At 44.3% G+C, this 21,985-nt stretch overlaps 2 protein-coding genes and 1 non-coding gene across 11 annotated transcripts; all 3 read right to left on the bottom strand.

Moving 5' to 3' along the window:
- Nucleotides 1–455: 455 nt before the first annotated feature.
- On the bottom strand, nt 456–5,324 carry rpsa (ribosomal protein SA). Its single transcript, XM_061230972.1, has 8 exons — nt 5,198–5,324; nt 3,879–4,050; nt 3,552–3,670; nt 2,708–2,953; nt 2,265–2,393; nt 1,542–1,701; nt 1,063–1,113; nt 456–617 (listed from the first exon to the last, which is right to left on the bottom strand). The coding sequence occupies exons 2-8, from the start codon at nt 4,009–4,011 to the stop codon at nt 523–525; spliced, it is 933 nt and encodes a 310-aa protein (XP_061086956.1). The 5' UTR covers nt 4,012–4,050; nt 5,198–5,324; the 3' UTR covers nt 456–522.
- Nucleotides 3,111–3,250, bottom strand: LOC133123004 (small nucleolar RNA SNORA62/SNORA6 family). Its single transcript, XR_009708176.1, has one exon. It is a non-coding gene; the product is annotated as a small nucleolar RNA SNORA62/SNORA6 family (small nucleolar RNA).
- Nucleotides 5,325–9,023: 3,699 nt separating the features above from the next.
- On the bottom strand, nt 9,024–21,633 carry slc25a38b (solute carrier family 25 member 38b). Of its 9 annotated transcripts, none has more exons than XM_061231352.1 (10): nt 20,969–21,633; nt 20,070–20,163; nt 19,911–19,955; nt 17,418–17,501; nt 16,681–16,805; nt 15,280–15,364; nt 14,118–14,297; nt 12,126–12,294; nt 11,640–11,806; nt 9,024–11,032 (listed from the first exon to the last, which is right to left on the bottom strand). In XM_061231352.1, the coding sequence occupies exons 2-10, from the start codon at nt 20,088–20,090 to the stop codon at nt 10,910–10,912; spliced, it is 999 nt and encodes a 332-aa protein (XP_061087336.1). In that variant the 5' UTR covers nt 20,091–20,163; nt 20,969–21,633; the 3' UTR covers nt 9,024–10,909. The 9 variants fall into 9 exon arrangements, with proteins under 9 accessions (XP_061087336.1, XP_061087337.1, XP_061087340.1 ...); XM_061231353.1 differs by having other exon boundaries at nt 20,070–20,158; XM_061231356.1 differs by lacking the exon at nt 17,418–17,501.
- Between the last annotated feature and the right edge of the window lie 352 nt (nt 21,634–21,985).

The raw sequence follows: 21,985 nt of genomic DNA, 5'->3' as shown, positions 1-21,985 counted from the left end.
TTTAAACTTTGAAGAAATCCTAAAGCCAACCATTAAATTCTGATCTGAAGTTTCAGTGATCTGAGCAACCCGCACTAGGCTTAGACAGGCAGGATGTACATAACTAAAAACAGGCAGATTAAACTAGATCAGTAGTAGGAATTTTAAGTCACTCTTATCTAAGCACAGCTCTACTGAAGTGGAATAAAACCCAGTGCAACTCCAGGTCAATGGGTGACATTTTGTTCTACAGCAATTTGCAATGCAGAGAAAACACTGGAATTTTAGCATATTAGTTGTGCATGCATTTCAACTAACCATTAACATCCACTTTCCCCGACAGAGTAAAGGTTAGTCTTCCAGGCCAGATCAGACCCCACAGAGCCACATGTTAAGTCCCCAACATGCATTCAGTTTACATAATTGGTGCACAACACATGATTCCCAATCCCTTGACAAAAATGAATGACAATGGATTTTTAAACAAACTGCCATTTTTATTGAGCAAGTCAAAACAGCTTTTGTGGTTTTCACAAGATTCGCTTAAGACCAATCGGAAGTTGTGCCACCCCATTCGGAAGCCTGGGCGGTGGGAGCAGCTGCCCAATCCTCTGTGGCAGGCTGCGCACTCCAGTCCTCTGCGGGACAAAACGCAGGCGAGCATTAACACAACATGCACAAATCCGCACAATAAATCATTCAATATTCTATATGGCATGCAACAGTTTTAAATGTCTCAAATCAAGGTATGAATTTGAAAACCATTGGTTTCAGAACAATTTGGCAATTCAAGATTTGATCTACATTAGTCTGACACACAAACCCTTTGGGAATCGAGGGTCATTCTGAACTTAATCCTCAATTTAATTTGATTTAATTGGTATTAACTTGAATTACTCCAGCCTTTAGGATTCATAGCTACCAAGTAAACTCAACCTAACCAATGTAAGCATATCCCATTAGAATGCACTGTTCAGTAGCTTTCTAAAAGAGATGCAGCATAATCCGTTTTATTGCTCAACGGTTTGAGAACCCTTGAGGTTCACCTCTGAGGGTCTACTGTGCATTTCATAAAACGCATACCTGCAAACACTTCAGCGGCAGCTGGAGTAGGGGCCTTGGGAGGGGGAGCAGCTGAAACAGAGCAAAGAGCAGTTGCCATTTTGAAGTATTTCAAGCCATTTGGCACAGTATCAGATTTCATCTTATAACAGCGAATGATGCTACAATGATTAAACCTGTTCTACATTAAAAAATATACCCATATGATGGGGGATTTCAAAAATGAGGATGGAGCCAAATGCAGATTTATCCAGTTAGTAGTGCACGTCAGCGATGCACTGAAACAAGTTTCCATCAAATCTTTTCTAGTCACAAACCCTTCCCCTAATATGCTTAGCAACAATATCAGGTTTTCAGAAAAGTCTGAAAGACCATGATATGCACCCACCATACTAACCCGGATCCTCCGCAGTTAGTAGGGAAGTCCAGCAGACTAGTATGTGCGTTTACTAGAATACCAAAGCAATGCGCGCACAAGCCCCTATCCCCCCATCTCTCACCTGCGGGGAACTGCTGGATGGGGACAGATGGCACCTGCACACCCTCAGACCAGTCAGCCACCTCGGGCTGCGCAAAGTCTGCCACGGGAGCGGTCCACTCCCCCTGGAACTCCTCCTTTCCCACGGCCTTCTCAGCCGCGGCCTGCTCCTCCTTCTCGATCTGCGGGGGGAGGAGAGGGGATGTCAGTGCTCCACGACCTCCGCGATGTCAGTGCTCCGCAAGAGGGGATGTCAATGCTCCGCGAGAGGGGATGTCAGTGCTCCACGACCTCCCAGCAGCACGCACTGGACATCACTTTCAACTCCATGGCACACCGCCCTCGCACTTCACATAATTAAGGGCGGCCCGTAGCGTAGTGGTTCAGGTACATGACTGGGACCCGCAAGGTCGGTGGTTCAATCCCTGGCGTGGCCACAATAAGATCCGCGCGGCCCTTAACCCTGCATTGCTCCAGGGGTGGATTGTCTCCTATTTAGTCTAATGAACTGCACATCGCTCTGGATAAGAGCGTCTGCCAAATGCCATTAATGTGATAATGCCAGATTCCAATGAATGACCATTTTTCAAAACTTATTGTCATCCTCCGCCATTTTTGTAGTGGAGAGAAACCCATTTAAGCAGAATTTGTAAGGCAGAAAAATGTGGTGATATTCACTAGTCAATGTATGGAAAAAGCAACAAGTAGAGTGTCTACAGCTCATGGGGTATCGGGTGTGAATTACCTCATCTGGGTCTCTGTAGAAGTACAGATCAGGCATGACCTCCCAGGGGTGCTCCCTGGAGATGGTGCCTCTCATCCTCAGAACCTCCCTGGCCAGCATCCACCACATCAGACCCACAGAGTGATGACCCTGTCACATTTCAAAAGTCATTTTTCTGTTAGTACAACTGCCACACCATGTCTGCAGACACATCAGTGGTTACAGTCATGCACATATGCAATTCTACACTCACTGTTCTCAGTCAGTTACCAAAAAAAAGCAAATATGCAAAAGCTAAAATGCTTTTTTCATTGGACAATTAAAACCGAAGAATCGCTTGCAAATGCACTGCCACCAAGGTGAAGACCGAACCCTACACCTGGTGTTCATGCTTTGCTTGGCCACGTATAGCAGTAGTAGCACATTTCGGTTTGGATGCTAGCGACACCGCGGCCGGCGCGCACCTTGTTGTTGCAGGGGATGGCGATGTCCACGTATCTCAGGGGAGAGTCGGTGTTGCACAGGGCGATGGTGGGGATGTTGACGTAGGAGGCCTCGGTCAGGGGCTGGTGATCGGCCCGGGGGTCGGTGACGATCAGGAGGCGGGGCTCCCTGAAGGCAGCCTGGATCTGATTGGTGAAGGTCCCAGGGGTGAAGCGACCGGCGAAGGTGGTGGCGCCAGTGGCTGAGGCGAACTTCAGCACAGCTCTCTGGGAAGACGGAGGGAAAGAGCTTTACTATGCGTACTACACCAACTCCGACAGTTGTGTAAACGGTGAATATATAAAGTAAATATAAAATATTAATATATATTACTGAATTGTAGTCCAAAAACAAAACTGCCATTTACAGAGAAACTACGTTGTTCAGTGTGGCTCAGGTCACTATCAAACCCCAGTCATAGGCTAGACGCCGTCATGGTGTTAGCGAAAACCCGGCCAGCTTGTTCTAGCACACTTCCGACACCTGCTCGCCGACCTCAGCGCCAGGTTTTAATAGTGTGCGTGACATCATGTCAGTGTTTATTTCCAGTGACAGAAGTATGACGTATGGCTCATGAGCTGCAGACCGAATTGCCTGCCTTCACAGATTTGGATTTGGAACATTTGCAGGTTACGGGAGCAATCGGAGCAAATTTCCTCAGCAGAAGGAAAATATTTTCTAAGTTATATTATGCGCTTTTGAAATAAAAATGCTAAGCTGAAAGCTGCAGCACAAATGCAAAAACTCAATATTGATTCAGCCAGCTTCTTTATGCAGTGCTGTTGTACGTGCGAATGCAGAGGGAAGGCTAGCCGTGGCCTTTACCTGCCCAGTGTTCCTGGAGGAGATGACGCAGACGTCAGCGGGGTTCTCAATGGCAACAATGGCACGGGCAGCCAGGAGCAGCTTCTCCCATGTCTTCTTCAGGTTGATGATGTACACACCTGAGGAGACGCAAAACGCCAACACGGCCGACATTCAGATGCACGATTAGAGTGGCGGCTCAGGTCAAACCCAAGCCATAGGCTAAATCTCGTCATGACAACTCAATTTACCGCTCACTAGCAGGCACTGGGCACTAAAAGAGAACCACCACCCCCCAATATATAATATCTGAAATGTCTGCGTACTGTGAAGCTCTAACCAACTCACCATCGCTCTTCCTCTTGTACACGTAGTGCTCCATCTGGAAGTCCAAGTTGGTCCCTCCCAGATGTGTTGCTGCTGCAAGGAACTTGAGCACATCCTCCTCCCTCATCTGTAGCACATCCAGACCTCCGGACATCGCGACCACTTTCCCTGCGTAACGAGTGAAACGGGAGAGCTGGGGAGGGACAGGGCGGGAAAGGAATTAGGTAATCCACTCGACACGGCACACCGATTGGTAAAGTGTAATTGTGAGTAATGACCTGCTCATTCGAACACAGGTTAAGTGGGCAACAGCATAGAATCATAGCTAGGGAACTGGCTTTTAACTCTTTTTGGTTCAATTCCCAGGCCCTGACATTGTACCAAGGCAGTTAAGCTGAACGATCTTTAAAATACTTTGTCTAATAAATTGTATGAAAAAAAGAATCCAAGCTGAGCAAGATGTTCGAGGTAAGTGCATCTGGCAGGTAGCTATAAATGTAGGTTGAACACCAAGTTTGTACAGGCCACATTTCCTCAATGTAGGTGACTGGAGTAATCTGACGTAACGTTAGGTGCTTTATTTCTACTTTGCATATTTGTATACTTAAGTAATGCCATGATTACATTGTAAGATCGCTAATTTTATCCAAACCCGACAAGTCAAAGAATCGAGGATTTTCAGATGAACACCGTTAGCATTTGATTGTTTCAGCCTTAGTCATAACGATTTACATATACCAATTGTACGCCAGAGATTGTCATGTCCTTCAATCACGTGCGCAGGTGCCAAGTAACTAGCTATTGAAATTAATCCAGGGGAAATGGCGAATACATAACCCCCACTACATGACTGATAACCTATATGAACAAGAGCACAAAGAAATCAGGTTTTATGTGTGGTTAGGTAACATTAAGCGCATTATGGTAAACTTAAGAGCTGTAGTTCTAGCTAGTCAGTAAATTAAAGTTACACGCCACATTGTATATACAACTAGGGCTATATAAGCTTCCGATAGACCAACTAACGGTAAACTACACGAGTCACAGGACAGAGTTCTAGCCAATAACGGTCTTTAGACATGTTTCCCGGGCGTCCCATTCTATTTTCTATTGCAGCGTGGTGTGTAGTACATCACTGCTCTTCCTCCCCGTATCGTAGCGTGTCCTAGGCTTCTCGGCCTATAAGCATTTTGTTAAATAGCATTTACAATCGGCCGGTTATAACTTCGCTCATTTGACTACTTCGTAATAAGCGCTGTTAACAGTAATATGTCGTGTGATGGTGTATGTTAAGTGACATAAAACGTCTTTAAATGACCAAAAATTAAACGGCGACTCACCACGAGACAACGCCGTATGGAGATCAGTACCACACGGAATCGAAAAAAGGACCCAGAACAGGAAATGACGTCTTTTTATACTCCACCATCCACCAATGGGTATCAGTTTCCCTTTCATCAACATGCCATCGTGTTGTGAAAGCGGGATATTTGAGTGTTCATATTTATAAGCAACAATGAAAAGCAAACACAAACAAGCAACCAACATTTGTCAGCATCGCGTAAAATGTTCCTCCAGAAGATTAAACTCTCATGAAAAAAACAAAGTGCATCCCATTTGTCACAATATCATTATGAATTAGTAACCGTTTAAACCAGCTTTATTTGTTACTGAGATATGAATCGTTTGTCGTAAGTAGCATTGGATGAGCCTACTTCCCCGCTGTGCTTAGTGTCATCATTGTAACTCCATGCACTTGTCCTCCACAGTTCTTCCTCATGAAGAACGTAAATTACAGGGCAGTCTTCCGCTGACTTCAGAGATGAGAGAAGTTTATCTATTGAAGATTAGCAGTAGTAAATATGGCAGTACGATTCACACTATACTATAAGAAAAAGTGACATTTTTCTCCAAACAAAGTAAACCATAATGGTTACAAATATTTTGCTTCTGTATTTCCTTATGTCCCCACAAATATAAATGGGGTGTAAACAAAACAGTTTGTTACTCTAGCTCTTGACATTGTATCTCACTTTTTTTTAATCAATTTGTGACATGTGAGTCCCAGCAGGCTTGACTACCACTCTAGAATAGTGTGTTTCTGTGGGAAGAAACATTTGCTCCTCAGAAGGATTCTCAGTCGGACAATGACCCTTGAGCTAGATGTGCTTTTGGGTGTTTGACATACGCTTGTGAATGAGGATCAATGCGAAGTACATTATCCGCACTACAGGCCACATCTATTGCTCAACAGATAAAGTGGAGAGAGTGGTAAAAGGTGACGCCAAAGACGCCTTCGCGTCACAAACTGGAGATGATTTTACAGTGTAGTTATTTGGCTCAGTGCCTTCACGTTGTGGCCACTAGATGTCGCTCAATGATAATTGTTCTGTGACATGCTGTTAATCAGACCGTTCGGACAAGGGACCATATTAAGACAACGGAATGGCCAGACCATATTAAGACAATGTGGAGACGTTGACTCTCTGGTTAAAGTGTGTCCCTGTTTCGTAACTTTGTTTGCCAAGAGATAGAGAGTTCAGGTGAGGAGAAAACAATGTGGACAAAATGACTTTGCAAATCGTGCTATTATAGGGGACAGGGGATAATGACTCAGTAAAAAGTGTAATTTAGGCTGAGGAGATGGAGGAGCTGAACAAGATGTTGAACACAAGTTAAAATGGGGGAGAGAGAAAAGAGTGGGATGACTAAGAGAGGAGATTTGTGGGAGATTTATGTGGCTAAGGTGGGAATGGTCAGCCTATATGCCCAGGGACTGAAGACACAGGCATGGTACGTTCAGTTGGAGGGCCGGCTGACCCCAGTGGAGGAAACTTCTTTCCAAATAATTTAGCATTTTTATAGAAGTATATTACTATAATTAATAAGAAGAAGAAGAAGAAGAAGAAGAAGAAGAAGAAGAAGAAGAAGAAGACGAAGAAGAAGAAGAAGAAGAAGAAGAAGAAGAAGAAGAAGAATTGAATAATAATTACATATATTTGCATGTTCCAAATTAAATTAGTTTGTGGGTAATAATGTTTCAAACTAAATTGGATGTCAAGCCCACCAATGTTCAAGAAGTTTATAATTTTCAACATTTCTTTATGCTGATACTTCATGAACAGCACACTGAGTCTAAAGTTTAGTTGTCACAATACTTAACTCCAGCTCCCATATGGTTGTCTCTGCCACAAATCTGCTGGTATGTCAAAACAATGGAGTTGTAAAGTGGTGCTATTCACTAAATAATGTACCGCACTATTAGACTAACGATTATATCCCTGAATATCCCTGCCAAATGACTAAAATGTAAATGTAAATGTAATCATTTCTCACAGTACCTTCCTATCTATATATTTTTCAGAACACAGAGATGGTGTTGGGAACCTTTTCTTGTTACCTTTTCTTGATACCTGGGCATATATATATTTACATATAGATGATTGTTAGATACCTAATGCCTGAAACCCTGGGAGTTAATGAACCAGGGACCAAATGTGGAACTCCAGCACAAAACATAGGGATCTGCGCAAGCTACTATTTTAGTGAGTAAAGGCAATACAAATTATTTATATAAAATACACTTGTCTGTTTGTGAGGGATATGCACTCAGTGAGCACTTTATTAGGTATTTATTAGATTTATTTAGTCTTCTGCTGCTGTAGCCTATCCGCTTAAGGGTTATGATGCATTGTGTGTTCAGATACGCTCTTCTGCATGACACTGTTGCAATGTTTGGTTATTTGCATTACGGTCACCTCCCTTTTGTTTTCCGCACCATTCTCTGCAAAATCTAGAGACTGTTGTGTGTGAAAATCCCAGGAGATCAGCAGTTTTTGAGATACTCAAACCACCCTGGCACCATCTGGCACCAACAATCATTCCACAGTCAAAGTCACAGATCAAATTTCTTCCCCATTCTGATATTTGGTCTGAAAAACACCTGAACTTCTTGACCATGTCTGCATGATCAGGGGCGGGGCCAGGGGGGGGGCAGGGGTGGCACTGGCCCCCTCTGGAATCTGATTGGCCACCCCTGGTGCCCCCCCTACCAGAACCGGAATATGATAGACCATTGTACGCAGCAAACAATATATATGGTAAGCCTTGATGGCTGGCCCCCCTCCTCTGGGTCTGTGCCCTAGCCTGGCCCCCCCATTCAAAATGTTGTAGACACGCTCCTGTGCATGATTGTATGTATTTAGTTGCTGCCACATAATTGCCTGATTACATATTTGCATTTACAAGCTGGTGTACAGGTATACCTAATGAAGTGTTCAGTGAGTATACACTGCAAAAACAAAAAAATTGAGTACGAGTAAAACTCATCAAATATTTTACTTGTATTTAGACTTAAATCCTATTATTTTTCTGCAAAGACAAAACTATTGCCAATGAGGTGGGATAGTTCTGACTAATTTAACTTATTACTAGACAAAAACACTGAAGACACTTTTTTCAGTGTATGGGCTTAGGAAAAAGTTCAGAGAAATTCACCAAGACTGTATATTACATAACATCTCTACTACATTACATTACATTACTTCTATATCTAATGTAAAAGTGATGAAGACTCCCACCTTCATCAGGCTCAGTGGGAGGACCTGTGGGCTTTATGAAAGAGGCTGAAAGTGGTTGAGCTCTCAGAACAACTACAGTAGCCACAGGTCAAATTAGCAAAATTACATTTTGTATTGATACCTGGGCATTTTCATACATACATGAATATAATAGCATGTCTAGATGGACTTCATATTCTCAATGTAAATTCTGTAATATTTTATAGTGATGCTATGCTTCTTGTGACAGGAAATTTCCACATCGGAAATGTGTAATATTCAAAAGTAATGCACAAAAGTGGACTTTTAACTTTAACTCACATCTACAATCTGGCCTGCCATGTCTAGAAGCCTGTTGTCAGGCTAGTAAAGTAAGTTAAGTTAAACTGGCAATCGCCTTAAAAGATGCTGACGTCTCCTTCTTCAGAAAGCCCCTACAACCTTTATCTGTCCCCATTCTAGCACTCTTATCTTTGTCCATCAGATATGCTCCACAGAGCAGCAGGGTCCTTCAGTGTCAAAGAACACTAGTTAAATAACGTTGATGTTTATGGCCTGACTCAAGCACAGTATCCCCAATGGAACAGACTCCATGCTAAATCACAAAGCTTTTTAACAGACATTTATTTTGAAAAAGACATCATTGTATTCCACCTGACTGGAGAAAATAGAAAATATAGTACATCAATGAAGTCACTGAACAGCTACTATAAACGCAATGGCCTGTTCTTGTGTGTGTCAGTTCAGTCTCTGTCAGCATTACCCTTCACCCCTCTCTCTGTGGGAGTGGTTAGCAGCAAGGCTGTCCTGTGCTATGCCTGGTGTTCCTCAGGGGTCCTCAGCACTGCTAGCCCCATGTCCCCAGGCAGGGCCTGTCATTCTCTGTTGTGTTAACACGCAGCACGTGGGACAGCGAGAGCAGTCTGCTCTGTACAATATGTACACTGCAGCCACACACACACACACACACACACTGTAAAATAATATACAATACAAATAAAACAAAAACACAAGAGAATCCACCACTGTGTGAATGGTTGTGGATGTACTGATGGAAGTACCACAACAAAATGCCTTAAATGATCTTTTTTTTAATATATATATAAAAAGGAAGATTTATTCACTTGAGCACAAACTGAGCAAGGGCTCATCCACAGACAGAAACAAACTACAATGACGATGATGACAATACTGTTTCAGACAATGACTCACAATACTTTCTGAAGAAGGCAAATGTACAGTTGAAAGGTATAGTGTGGTATGTTAAAGTATAGTACGGCACTCACAGGAAAGGCAAAAAAGACACTGGCTCCACAGTGCCAGACACCCAGCCGTTCACCAGATGCGAGTCCTGGCATGAGCTGGATGAATAATTATTTGCTCTATTCTAAAGTGCATTTGCAGATATGGAGCTCCTGTGATGGCACATGACATGACACACACACACAATATTTTCTCACTGGCTCCTCTGTTGTGCTTTTGGTGTAGATCACGAGATCTGGCAGCAGGGTCACATGTATCACCCAACAGCACACTGCACTTTCACAGCCTGGAGAGGCTGAGACAGCCACTTCGTCTTCAGGTCACAAGAGACCACCTTTAGAAGTGAATCCAGTCTGTGCATAATGGCAAACGATACTCTTTCCTCGGCGTGGAAAATGTCCACCCCCGAATAGCCTGTAGTTTAGTTCACTTTAGTCATTTCAGTGTAGCATAGCATTAAGCAGTAGTGTGTCCTATAGTCAGTTAGTGCAATAGAATAAATTAAGTCAGTCCAGTACAAAGCTTCATCCTACACTGGAATCAAGTCAAAGGAAATGCATTGTGATTGTCTGTGCTTCAATAGTCATCACCCTGTCAGCTGTAAAATTAAGCAGCACGTGAATCAGTCCGAGTGTCCATCCATCAGTGAATAAGTCAACCGTTGGCTCAGATCTATGTGTCAGTAAGGTGAGATGTATTATGTTAATGGCACAATAATTCCCTTATTTTTGAGAGTCTGTCAGTCAGTTGATAATCAGCAGCCACAATCTGACTGACCTGTGCGTGTTTAGTCAGTGGCACAGTAACTGCTGGCCTTCAGAGGGCCCAGGCCAGAGGCTCTGTCCGCAGCAATGCGCTCACTCTCAATCTCACAGATATGTACATATTCACAGCTGCTCAGGAATGTCAGTTTAGGTCAGGGTTAACACTTAAGAATGTTAAAAGAGCAACACATCCCTTACACTCACACTTATGTGCACTCACACGTGGGCGTGCACACACACGTGCGCACACACACACACACTCTCGCCATCTTTCTTAATAGCCCATCTTCTACCCACCCCGACATACACTTAATCCTTCCTCCCTCAAATTCATATTTTGCATGATAAAATATATTCAACTGCTTTCCAGCCCGGACCATTGACTACAGCACACATACTCACTCCCCCTCCTCACTCACTTTCCTCTGGCCACCCTGTATAAAGCACACGCCCAGCCGTCTCTTCTTCAGGACTTTAAGCCCATTCTGGCCATTAGCTGTTCATACACTGTCCAGGCCATGGCAGCCATCAGAGTCCTGCGCAGGGACCGTGGCACTGCCCCCCGGAAGAACCCTTTCAGCCCCTGCTCCTGAGAGAGGGAGGAAGAGGGAGAGGGAGAGAAAGAGAGAGAGAGAGGGAGGGGGTAGAGGGGGGAGGCAGAGAGAGAGGGAGGGGGTTGAAGGGGGAGGCAGAGAGAGAGAGAAAGAGATAGGGAGGGGGAGAGGGGGAGAGAGAGACAGAGATAGGGATCATCTTCACTGTTTTCTTACATACACAACGCAATACTTTATCAAAAACAGCCTTCCTTCCTCATCAACATGACACAGCACCTTGTTAACACCTCCACAAGTGCGTAATATGTGAGCTCAAGAGGAAGCCTTGCTGCCATCAGCCCACTCACAATGATTTCTGCCTCCAGTGGCCCTGCCCCCAGTCTTTTGTCTTTCCTGCTCTTCCATGTAGCTAATTTAACCTGCCCAAAAATAAAATTCAGCAGACACACTCTCCTCTTTTCAACTACAGTATACGTACAGTATGCCCTGGAAAAACCCACAGAGATAGAGGAGTGATCCTAAACCCTGTCTAATGTGCAAGTCCATTGCAGCGTCTCCACAAGTGGTCAATCAACCGAAATGAATTTGAATGATAAGAGAATTGTCCAGTAACGGCTTATGGCAGCACATGGGGGGCCTTACCAGGTAGATAGAGCGCACAGCATCCCCGGTGCTCTTGTACAGGTGAGGGCTCACTTGCACGTGCGTCTTGACGACATCGGCAGGCTGAGTGACCAGGGAGGCCAAGACTCCCGCCATCACGCCGCAGCTGAAGTTCAGCAAGGGAGCGCAGGCCGACGAGCTCATCGCTGAAAGACAGCCGTCGAACCCGAGTTAACAGCACTTACATCACACGCTGCACAACTGAGAGCCTGTTCCTTCAATATACATTGCTTGCATTAAGAAGCTGGTACCTAATATAGTGATCACTGAGTGTACAGTACATCATAGCAAAAAAAAAAAAAAAAAAAAAATTGAAATTACAGCAACCAGAATTAAACACCAAAATTCACCACATTATCTTACAGTTTCACACAGTACAGTACTGCACAGTACAGAGTTTAAAGCAGCAGTCTGGTCTGGTTATAGAGTTTGACAGTTAGGTATGGAAGAATTTGGCAAACTGACTCTGTGGCAGGGACCTCTTGGCCTGGCTGTAAAACATGACGTAGATGCCGGAGAAGGGGGCGTCTCTGAGCAGGGTGGCAGTGAGGCCGGAGAACAGAGCCCTGGGACCCTCCGTCACGTACACACTGCGCAGTGCTCCCAGCACAGTCACGTAGTTATACCTGCCGCTCTGCAACAACATCAACAACATCGCAAGACATCAGACACTGCGTCCTCACAACACTACACCATGTAACTCACACACTGTGTCCTCACAACACTGCACCATGTAACTCACACACTGTGTCCTCACAACACTGCACCATGTAACTCACAACACTGCACCATGTGACTCACACACTGTGTCCTCACAACACTGCACCATGTGACTCACACACTACATCCTTACAACACTGCACCATGTAACTCACACACTGCATCCTTACAACACTGCACCATGTAACTCACACACTGCATCCTTACAACACTGCACCATGTGACTCACACACTGCATCCTTACGACACTGCACCATGTAACTCGCACACTGCACCATGTAACTCACACACTGCGTCCTTACAACAGTGCACCACATAACTCACACACTGTGTCCTCACAACACTGCACCATGTAACTCACAACACTGCACCATGTGACTCACGCACTGTGTCCTCACAACACTGCACCATGTAACTCACACACTGCATCCTCACAACACTGTATCATGTGACTCACACACTGCATCCTTACAACACTGCACCATGTAACTCACACACTGCGTCCTCACAACACTGCACCATGTAACTCACACTGCATCCTCACAACACTGCACCATGTAACTCACACACTGCATCCTCACAACACTGCACCATGTGACTCACACACTGCGTCCTTACAACACTGCACCATGTAACTCGCACTGTGATATAACTGGGCCTCATTCCAGAGTCTTGTACTATTCACTATTCACCTATTACACTGCAAGACCATACAATCTTTTGCCTATACATTCCATCTTACCGTAAATCCAAATTGTGTCCGGGATTCTATTTGAAGCCGGGCCTCAGATAATAGCCGGTGGTCGATTCGGACAAATAAAGGCCGCCCCCCAAATACAAGCCGGGGTAATATTGCCTACCAGTAGGGCTATCAGTCCATGAGCACTAGAAGACATGTCTACTTTTCATTATTTGATTTATTGTTGCCCGATGTTCATTTTATAGCAATTGTCATATCAAATAGCCATTTTAAAAATGGTTAATTGAATTAATTAATTTCTGGACATTGACATTTGAAACCGTGTCAGCTGCCATGTCTATTATATATTTCCGCTGGTTCAACTGACCTTTCATATATCTACCTCCCCTCTGTCTCCATTGAGGCTGACTATGTGCAAGCTTACTGTATATACCATAAATTTGATAGCAGCCAATTATATTGATATCATTCCAGATTTTGTGATAAATGACACTTGGTAAATATGTTCCATCTTTGGTGGAGGCCATGCTGACCAAATAAGTAATAAGGCAAGTGGAGTGGTCACATTGTATAATTACATTATACCCTTCTTTTCTTCCAACATGCCGATTTAAACAATTTTACAACAAACTTATTACTGACCTACACTCTGAAGCCAAATGTCTTACCAGGCAAGGCTTTCATCACAGTAGCAGTATTCAACAACAACAAAAAGTGCAAAAAAAAACGATACAACTACTACACCCGTCAGCCTCCACGTTCCGACAGTAGTTTTCAAATCCCCCTTTCACATGCGCAACTGCACATCAAGAGCATGTATGTAATAGTAAAAACCAAGAACTTGCTAGCACTCCCCTTAACCATCTCCCCATATTACCACCAAGGAGAGCAGGAGAGTGAAGGACAAGCTCCGACACTTCAGGGAGGGATTCGGCCTCAGGCATCGCCGACACCAATAAACCGCCATTTCAAACTCTCCGATAAACAGCGTACGGGCGTGTCGCGAACAGGCACCGGAGTGTCCTCCGGCCACTCACCTCGAAGCGCGTTTTGACGACGGTGACGGGCAGCATGCAGACGCCGGCCACGGTGCGTGCCCCCGCGCCCAGCATGACGGCCTCCAGCGCGCTCGGGCTGCGCTCCTGGAAGAAGCGCTGCTTCAGCGAGTAGAAGGTGCTGAAGTAGATGCCCACCCCGGGGATGCAGCGCATGAAGGACTGAGAGACGGGGGAGAGAGACTGATCATTACGCCGCGCTCTCTTGTGCTGGGAGAGGGACAGCAGGATGGTCACACTCTAGCAAGGCGGCTGACTCAGCTCTCAGTGTTGGGGGCAGTGTCTGTACTGGCCTGTGTCAGTCTTGGGGGCAGTGTCTGTACTGGCCTGTGTCAGTCCTGGGTGCAGTGTCTGATGCCCCACACTTTTACACTTACAACATATTCCTGTTCGTTCGCTGGAGCCTCGTCGAGGTTAAATTACCTGTTAAATGTACTACTCTGCAGCCAATAGCGAGGCAGTGTGGTGTAGCACAGAAATGCCCAGTCCTAAATCACCAAAGGGCCGTTTGCAACATTGAAATCATTTTCCTGAACTTCCTGTGCAGTACACAGGCTGCGTTCAGCACTGCGGCTAATTTGATTATGAAAACTGTTCCACCTGTTTGTGTGTGTACCACAGCCTCCTGTTTGAATCTTCATTTCCCTCCCGGCTCAGACACTAATCTTCACCCTCTGCGTGTCAACTGTCACTCGCTTTCATTATTTTGCTGTGTGCCATAATACAAATATTGTTTTTTGCAGCACTAGCATCATGTTGGAAAAGCTAAAAGGTGTGTGTCGTACAGAACAGCGGTCAAGAAACCGAGCTTGTTAGCAGAAGGTTTGCATACCTGGCGGGTACAACTGTGTTACATTTGGGAAAAGCACTGAAGCAATACAGGACCTGTCCTGAGTCAGGAAAGCACCCAGCTGTATAAACGGATAATAAGTATGCTCTGAAAGAATGCTGGAGATCAGCTCATCAAACACTGAATGTAGTGCAGTGTAATGCTCTGACAATGGCATAGTGTCAGCCATTTGCTTTTTTTATTAAACATACTATGGCACCTGACTCTGTAAGAAACTGATAGGGCAGGTGATTGAAAAGCATACATATGGGAATGGAAATCCCGATCAGAACCAGACAGGAAGAGAAGACGCACCGGTGAGACTCCCTTCCACAGGCCCAGCAGTTTCTCTGTCCGCACAACACTGAGAAACACCGTCACCATCCCCACCTTTGGCGAGCTGAGAGGGAGAGAGAGCAAAATATAAACACACACACACACTCACACAGACACACATACATACATACATACACACACATACACACAGACACATACATACATACAGGCACACGCATACATAAATACATACATACACATATACACAAACACACACATATACACATAGACACACAGACACAAATACATACAACCACACTCACACAGACACATATATACAGAGACACACATACATAAATACATACATACACATATACATATACACACAGACACACATACATACACACACATACACAAACACAAACAGACACAAACACACATGCCACATCTGCAAAGCCACTGCAATCACTGAGGGGGTGGACAAAAAGTGAAAATGGACAAGAACATCTCGTGTAGATGAATGCACACTGTACCGAGGAACAGAGAGGGCTCAGAGATAAACACTCACTAACGCAGTCAACATTGCTGAGTTAGACTTTAGAGAGTCCCTCTGTTGTGTCCAGCTGTTTAAGGCCCATTTAATACAGGATAAACCTGTGGTCTGTGCTCGATTGATAAGGTCCATTAATACAGGCTCAATCTGTGGTCTGTGCTCGATTGATAAGGTCCATTAATACAGGATTGATCTGTGGAATGTGCTCGATTGATAAGGTTTATTAATACAGAATCAATCTGTAGTCTGAGTTCAATTGATAAGATCTATTTATACAGGATCAATCTGTGGTCTGTGCTCGATTGATAAGGTCCATTAATACAGGATTGATCTGTGGAATGTGCTCGATTGATAAGGTTTATTAATACAGAATCAATCTGTAGTCTGAGTTCAATTGATAAGATCTATTTATACAGGATCAATCTGTGGTCTGTGCTCGATTGATAAGGTCCATTAATACAGGATCAATCTGTGGTCAGGGCTCAATTGATAAGGTCCATTAATACAGGATCAATCTGTGATCTGTGCTCAATTGACAAAGTCAGTGTGGTACAGTGTGCAGGGAGTGTGTGGTACAGTGGACTGGGCTGTGCAGGGAGTGTGTGGTACAGTGTGCAGGGCTGAGCAGGGAGTGTGTGGTACAGTGTGCAGGGCTGAGCAGGGAGTGTGTGGTACAGTGTGCAGGGCTGAGCAGGGAGTGTGTGGTACAGTGTGCAGGGCTGAGCAGGGAGTGTGTGGTACAGTGTGCAGGGCTGTGTAGGGAGAGTGTGGTACAGTGTGCAGGGCTGTGTAGGGAGTGTGTGGTACAGTGGACTGGGCTGTGCAGGGAGTGTGAGGTACAGTATGCAGGGAGTGTGTGGTACAGTGTGTGGGGGGCGGCGTCTCACCCTGGGTGCATGTTGTTCTGCAGGGTCTGCAGCCGGGTCTTCACCAGGTCCAGAGGCTGGAAGAGCAGGGTGGAGCAGGTTCCACTGAGAGAGCCGCACATGAAGGCCTTGAGCGCGGGGTGAGCCTGGGGGAGAGAGGGGGGGAGAGGTCTTAACACAGCGCACGCGGCACGCAGGGTGTCATCCACAGCGCACAGTGTGTCCACACGCTGGACTGCACACAGAGGGAGAGACGAGAGAGACAGCGACAGACACAGGTCAACACAAAAATAAACAAACTTCGCCTTCAATGCACAAGGGCCAAGGCTACACACCACACAGCAGCAAACATAAAAACAACAGCGTTGAGACGCACGCAAGCGTGCCTGCGTGCATAAACACACACACACCGGCAGTGCACATGATGTAGATGCATAAAGACAGCCTACACAGACACAGAAAGGAACTGTCAGACTGAATCACAGTGCTTCAGACACTATTATTTCCATGCTTGGCAAACACATCAGGACCAATAGTGTGTGGCAAACACACAAACAAACACACACACACACAAGCAAACACAGCTAAGCCCTAAATATAGATATGCTAAGACATGTATACATACTGAGACTAACGATAAGTAAATTATATGTTTCTTCAGAAAAAAAACACACTAAATCTCATCACAAAACCTTCACACATTAACATGGTAAAATGGCAGACACAACCTGACACACAACACTGTCTCACTGCCCTACCTTTCCACCACTGGGCGATTTGGCTTGTGAATCCTGTTTCTCTTGCATCTCTCGCTCTTTTACTCTCCCCCTCTCTCTGTGCTGCTATGAACAGCATATTAGAGTATAAGCCTCCATCTCTCTCACCCTCTTTCCACTCTCTCTTTCTCTCTCTCACACAATGCCGAACTCTCCCCCCTCCCTCCCAACCCACATCAGCTTAATCCAGGGGCTTTCGTCTCTCTCTCTCTCTCTCTCTCTCTCTCTCTGACACACACACACACACACACACACACACTCTCTCTCTCCCCACTGTGCTCACCCCCTTCAAATCGTTCCCTGCCAGCTTGAGTCTTTTTAAAATGCCATGAGTCACACGGTAGCTGTTTGACTGTGTCTGCCCCTGTGTGTGTGTGTGTATGTGTGTGTGTGTGAGAGGCATTGTATGTATGCAGTGGCAAAAAATGCATTTCAGTATGAAACAATGTCACACACTTTTTACATAGAAGATTATGTCATTCAATATTACCAAGCTGTGCACAGAGTAGCCCTTATCTTCAGTACAATAAATGATACAACTGCTTTTTCCATACCTTGAACTTGAACCCATGACCACATCTCTGTCCTTCTCGATCAATCTCTCATGCCCCCATCTTATCGCCCCTCCCTTCAAGTGAAAACCTCAGTAACAGCCAATTGCCACCCATCCCTTTTTAGAGCTGACCAATAGCAAACTGGGAATAATGGGGTAGTTCTACCCTTCTTGGCTTGTCTCTGTGGATTTAAGGTGGTATGGAGGAGTTGACCCATTTCATGCAGACAGAAAAACAGCTTTAAATTACAATAGCTGGATACGTGGAGGAGCTCCTGAAAACACCTATTTGAGAGGCACATCAACTCTACTATAATCTACCAGAAGATGCTTGTCCAGCTGATAGAAACACTAGTAGCATTGAATGACATTGAAAGCGTACCATGAGCGATATGAATGTTTGTCAGGAACTCATGTTTTTTTCGAAATGGGGTCACAACAGTGTAAATAACCTCCTTTCAGGCCAAAGTGATTCACTGAGGGCACCTAAACCCAGTTTTCCATGGTACAGCTTGAACCAGGCTGTCTTACTTGGTTACTTGGTTTTGATATTCGGTGACTTCCACAAACTTTCCTGTCACATTTAGCCATTTCAGTGAAGTTCACTTGCTGATAAAACGTGGGGAGGGGGGGGGCTCACCTGTCAGCACTACAAAATCTATGATGTAACATGGGACAGATAGCACAAGAACTGAATGCAATTGCCAACAGGTGAACAACATTAAACTGATTGTCTATATCATTCATTTAAGTGCACTAACCTTGAGCTTTCCTAGACTCCTTGATTTGTGTTGAACTTTACAAGAATATGTCAGCTTCAGACAGCAGACCCTAAATACACTCACCAAGCACTTTATTTTTACTTTATTACATCTACATATTCATGCGATTATCTAATCAGCCAATTGTGTGGCAGCAGTGCAATGCATACAATCATGTAGATACGGGTCAGGAGCTTAAGTTAATGTTCACATCAACCATGAAAATGGGGGGAAAATGTGACACTGACCGTGGAATGATTGTGGGTGGCAGACAAATGTGGGATTTAGATTCATTCGGCATTACAAATGTATGGACAGCTGAAAATTCAGGAGTCTTGTTACTCGTTCATACCGGCTCATGTTCAGGCGACATTGGCTCAGGCGGTAGAGCAGTCGTCTGGCAGTCAGAGGGCTGCTGGTTTGATCCCACCCGGTGTGTCGAAGTGTCCCTGAGCAAGACACCTAACCCCCAAATGCTCCTGACGAGCTGGTTGGCGCCTTGCATGGCAGCCAATCGCCGTTGGTGTGTGAGTGTGTATGAATGGGTGAATGAGAAGCATCAATTGTACAGTGCTTTGGATAAAGGTGCTATATATAAGCCAACCATTTACAGGGTGATTTGAGTATCTCAGAAACTGCTGATCTCCTGGGAGTTTTCAAAGAATGGTGCAAAAAACAAAAATAAAATCCAGTGAGCAGCAGTTCTGCAGACAGAAACGCCTTGTTAATGAGAGATGTCAGAGGAGAATGGCCAAACGGGTCAAAGCTGACAGGAACGTGACAGTAACGCAAATAACCGCACATTACAACAGTGGTATGCAGAAGAGCATCTCTGAACACACAACGCATCATAACTCCAAGTGGATAGGCTCAAGTCTTCTAGATACCTAATAAAGTGCTTGGTGTGTGTATAAGCAGTCATCTTGATGTGGAAAGATGTATTTAGACGTGTTGTACTGTACGTGGTCTGCAGATTGGCTTCAACTTGTGTTAACCTGATTTCAGGTATTAGTAAATGGTACGGAGTAAGAACTGATGTGGAGAGCATCCAGGGAGCTCAGTGGAATACACTACCTTTTATTTACCAAATTCCCAAAAATGGTGTTCAACCCAGAATAGGAATGTCTACAGGAAACGATTGCAGTAATAAAAATATTTTACCTGCATTTCCTTTTTTGTGTAGCATTTCTTCAGGTGAATTCCAGTCTAGCAACAACATAGTTTTTTTTCTTATAATGCCTTGGTATGATTAACTTAACAAAGGGAACAACTAGACATTTATAATAATGATGGGTCATAACTCAACACATTCATACTCACCACAACTAGCTCCATATTCATCCAAAGCTGCTGTATAATCCCGGTGAGCCGATTTGTCACTGATTTGCTTTCCTTCAGCTTTGTTGTGCCTGTGCTTAAAAAGCAAAAAAATCTATACAACTTCAACCTTTAGCAAACTTGTTACATGTAAAAATATTTCTGATCCATTCCCACACAGTTGCTTAAAAAGAAGCTGTATATCAGCACACAGTTTTCATTTATTAGCTAAATTGGCCACTGCCCTGTCACTGTGCTATCTTGGCTTTTGGTTTTGTCTTTGTAACATTCAATTGAATTGCTGTTTGATAATGCAGTCTCCAACATAATGGATGTTCCATCAGATTTCCAAAATATTAAAATCACAATCAAAGAAAGAATTGCACAGTCACAAACATGTTTCTGCTCTCATGAATCCGCATTACAATAACAAAGTACAACTTGTAACTACATCACCCACCTAAGATAACTAATCATAAATTGAGGATATTTAGCCAACCATGGTGGAAATTCCATCTTGGTTCGAGCCTGGTTGGTTTGGAAATGGTCAAGTTGGAAAAACGGTTGCTGGTAAGAATATGTCCAGCTGGTGGGCCAGATTGGCACAGACAACAGACCACCACAAAATTCCAGATGGTATCCAGCTGGAGCAGAAACCGTTTCCCCACTAGATTCCATATAACTGGCATTTCCACCAGATAAGAGCTTTGTGGGTAGGCTGGAAAGGCTAAGGTGAATATAGCACAAGTATGTGGTTAGAATGTTCTTGACTGAACATTCTAATGCTGGTGTAACAACCACTACCGGTAAATTTAAGCAATGGGTTCTACACTGGAAAACATTTCCCCCAAAAATACAATTTAATTACACCGCCATATTCGTAACGCTCGAGCAGCACTTACCTGGTTGCTTCACCACCGTCCTAAGGACCAAGTATGTGTGGGAAAAACATTCTGACGGTAATAAAATAAGCTAACGCTAATAATAGTTTCAGCACAGAACCTAAAATTGGTAGGCTAAATACTGAACACTGAATTAAAATGCATTTATTTTAAATCGGTTTGTGTAACTTAGTGATAAATAACAGCAAAAAGCTGGCTTCCAAATAATATAACGCTATCAATATAACAAACTAACGGTGATATACATCGGATTCAGAACCAAATCGGTAGATGTGGATTATAATGACTTTGCGCTGACTGCCTAGAAAAAACTGTTATATGAAAAGTGGCTTGCTAACATGAAGTACCATCAGTACTTATGTCTCACAAGGATGACGCAATTTCATAACATTTGACAGCAACTTAGCCTACATTTAATTTACTACGTTACAACTAGACCGTTCGCTAGGCTACTCTAGAAAACGTCCCCCTTTCTTCAAAGGGAGAAAGAATTGTCTTATAATCTAGCAAACGTGATCTGTCGGGTGTTTTTTTGTTTTTTCGCTCTCCCTGTATTTTGTTTTAAATCTCAAAGTGAGATGTCAAACCCTACGACCTGTTTCGGGAATCCGCAGTGCAGGAGAGTTGCCCAGCTGGGTAGTTGAATCAGTCACTTAAGAGGCAAAGCTGTCCCACCCCTTTCTCTGTACCAGTCAACACATCGACCGGTTGCGAACCGGTTTCAGCTTGATTTTGCAATGTTACTGCAAATCACTAGGAACAAGGTAGGGGGAAAGCAAGTCTTGCGAGGGCTCTTCAATTGCAGGTTCTTAGAGCCCTCTGCTGACGAAATGCTGCCATTTGTAGGACCCCCGAGAGACCAGTTTAGTGACAATCTGCCGTGATTTAACGTTCTTTCCATGTGGATGACCGTTCTCTGTTGAGGCACAATGGCTAGTTTGCAAAAAGAATGCGAAATGCACAATGCAAATTTCAGAGAAATGACAGTTATAACTATACACTGTTCATCATGTGAAT

The sequence above is a fragment of the Conger conger genome, chromosome 2 (genome assembly GCF_963514075.1).
Source record: "Conger conger chromosome 2, fConCon1.1, whole genome shotgun sequence".
Lineage (NCBI taxonomy): Eukaryota > Metazoa > Chordata > Actinopteri > Anguilliformes > Congridae > Conger > Conger conger.
The sequence above is the reverse complement of the archived record's forward strand: the minus strand, read 5'-3'. Positions and strand labels throughout refer to the sequence as shown.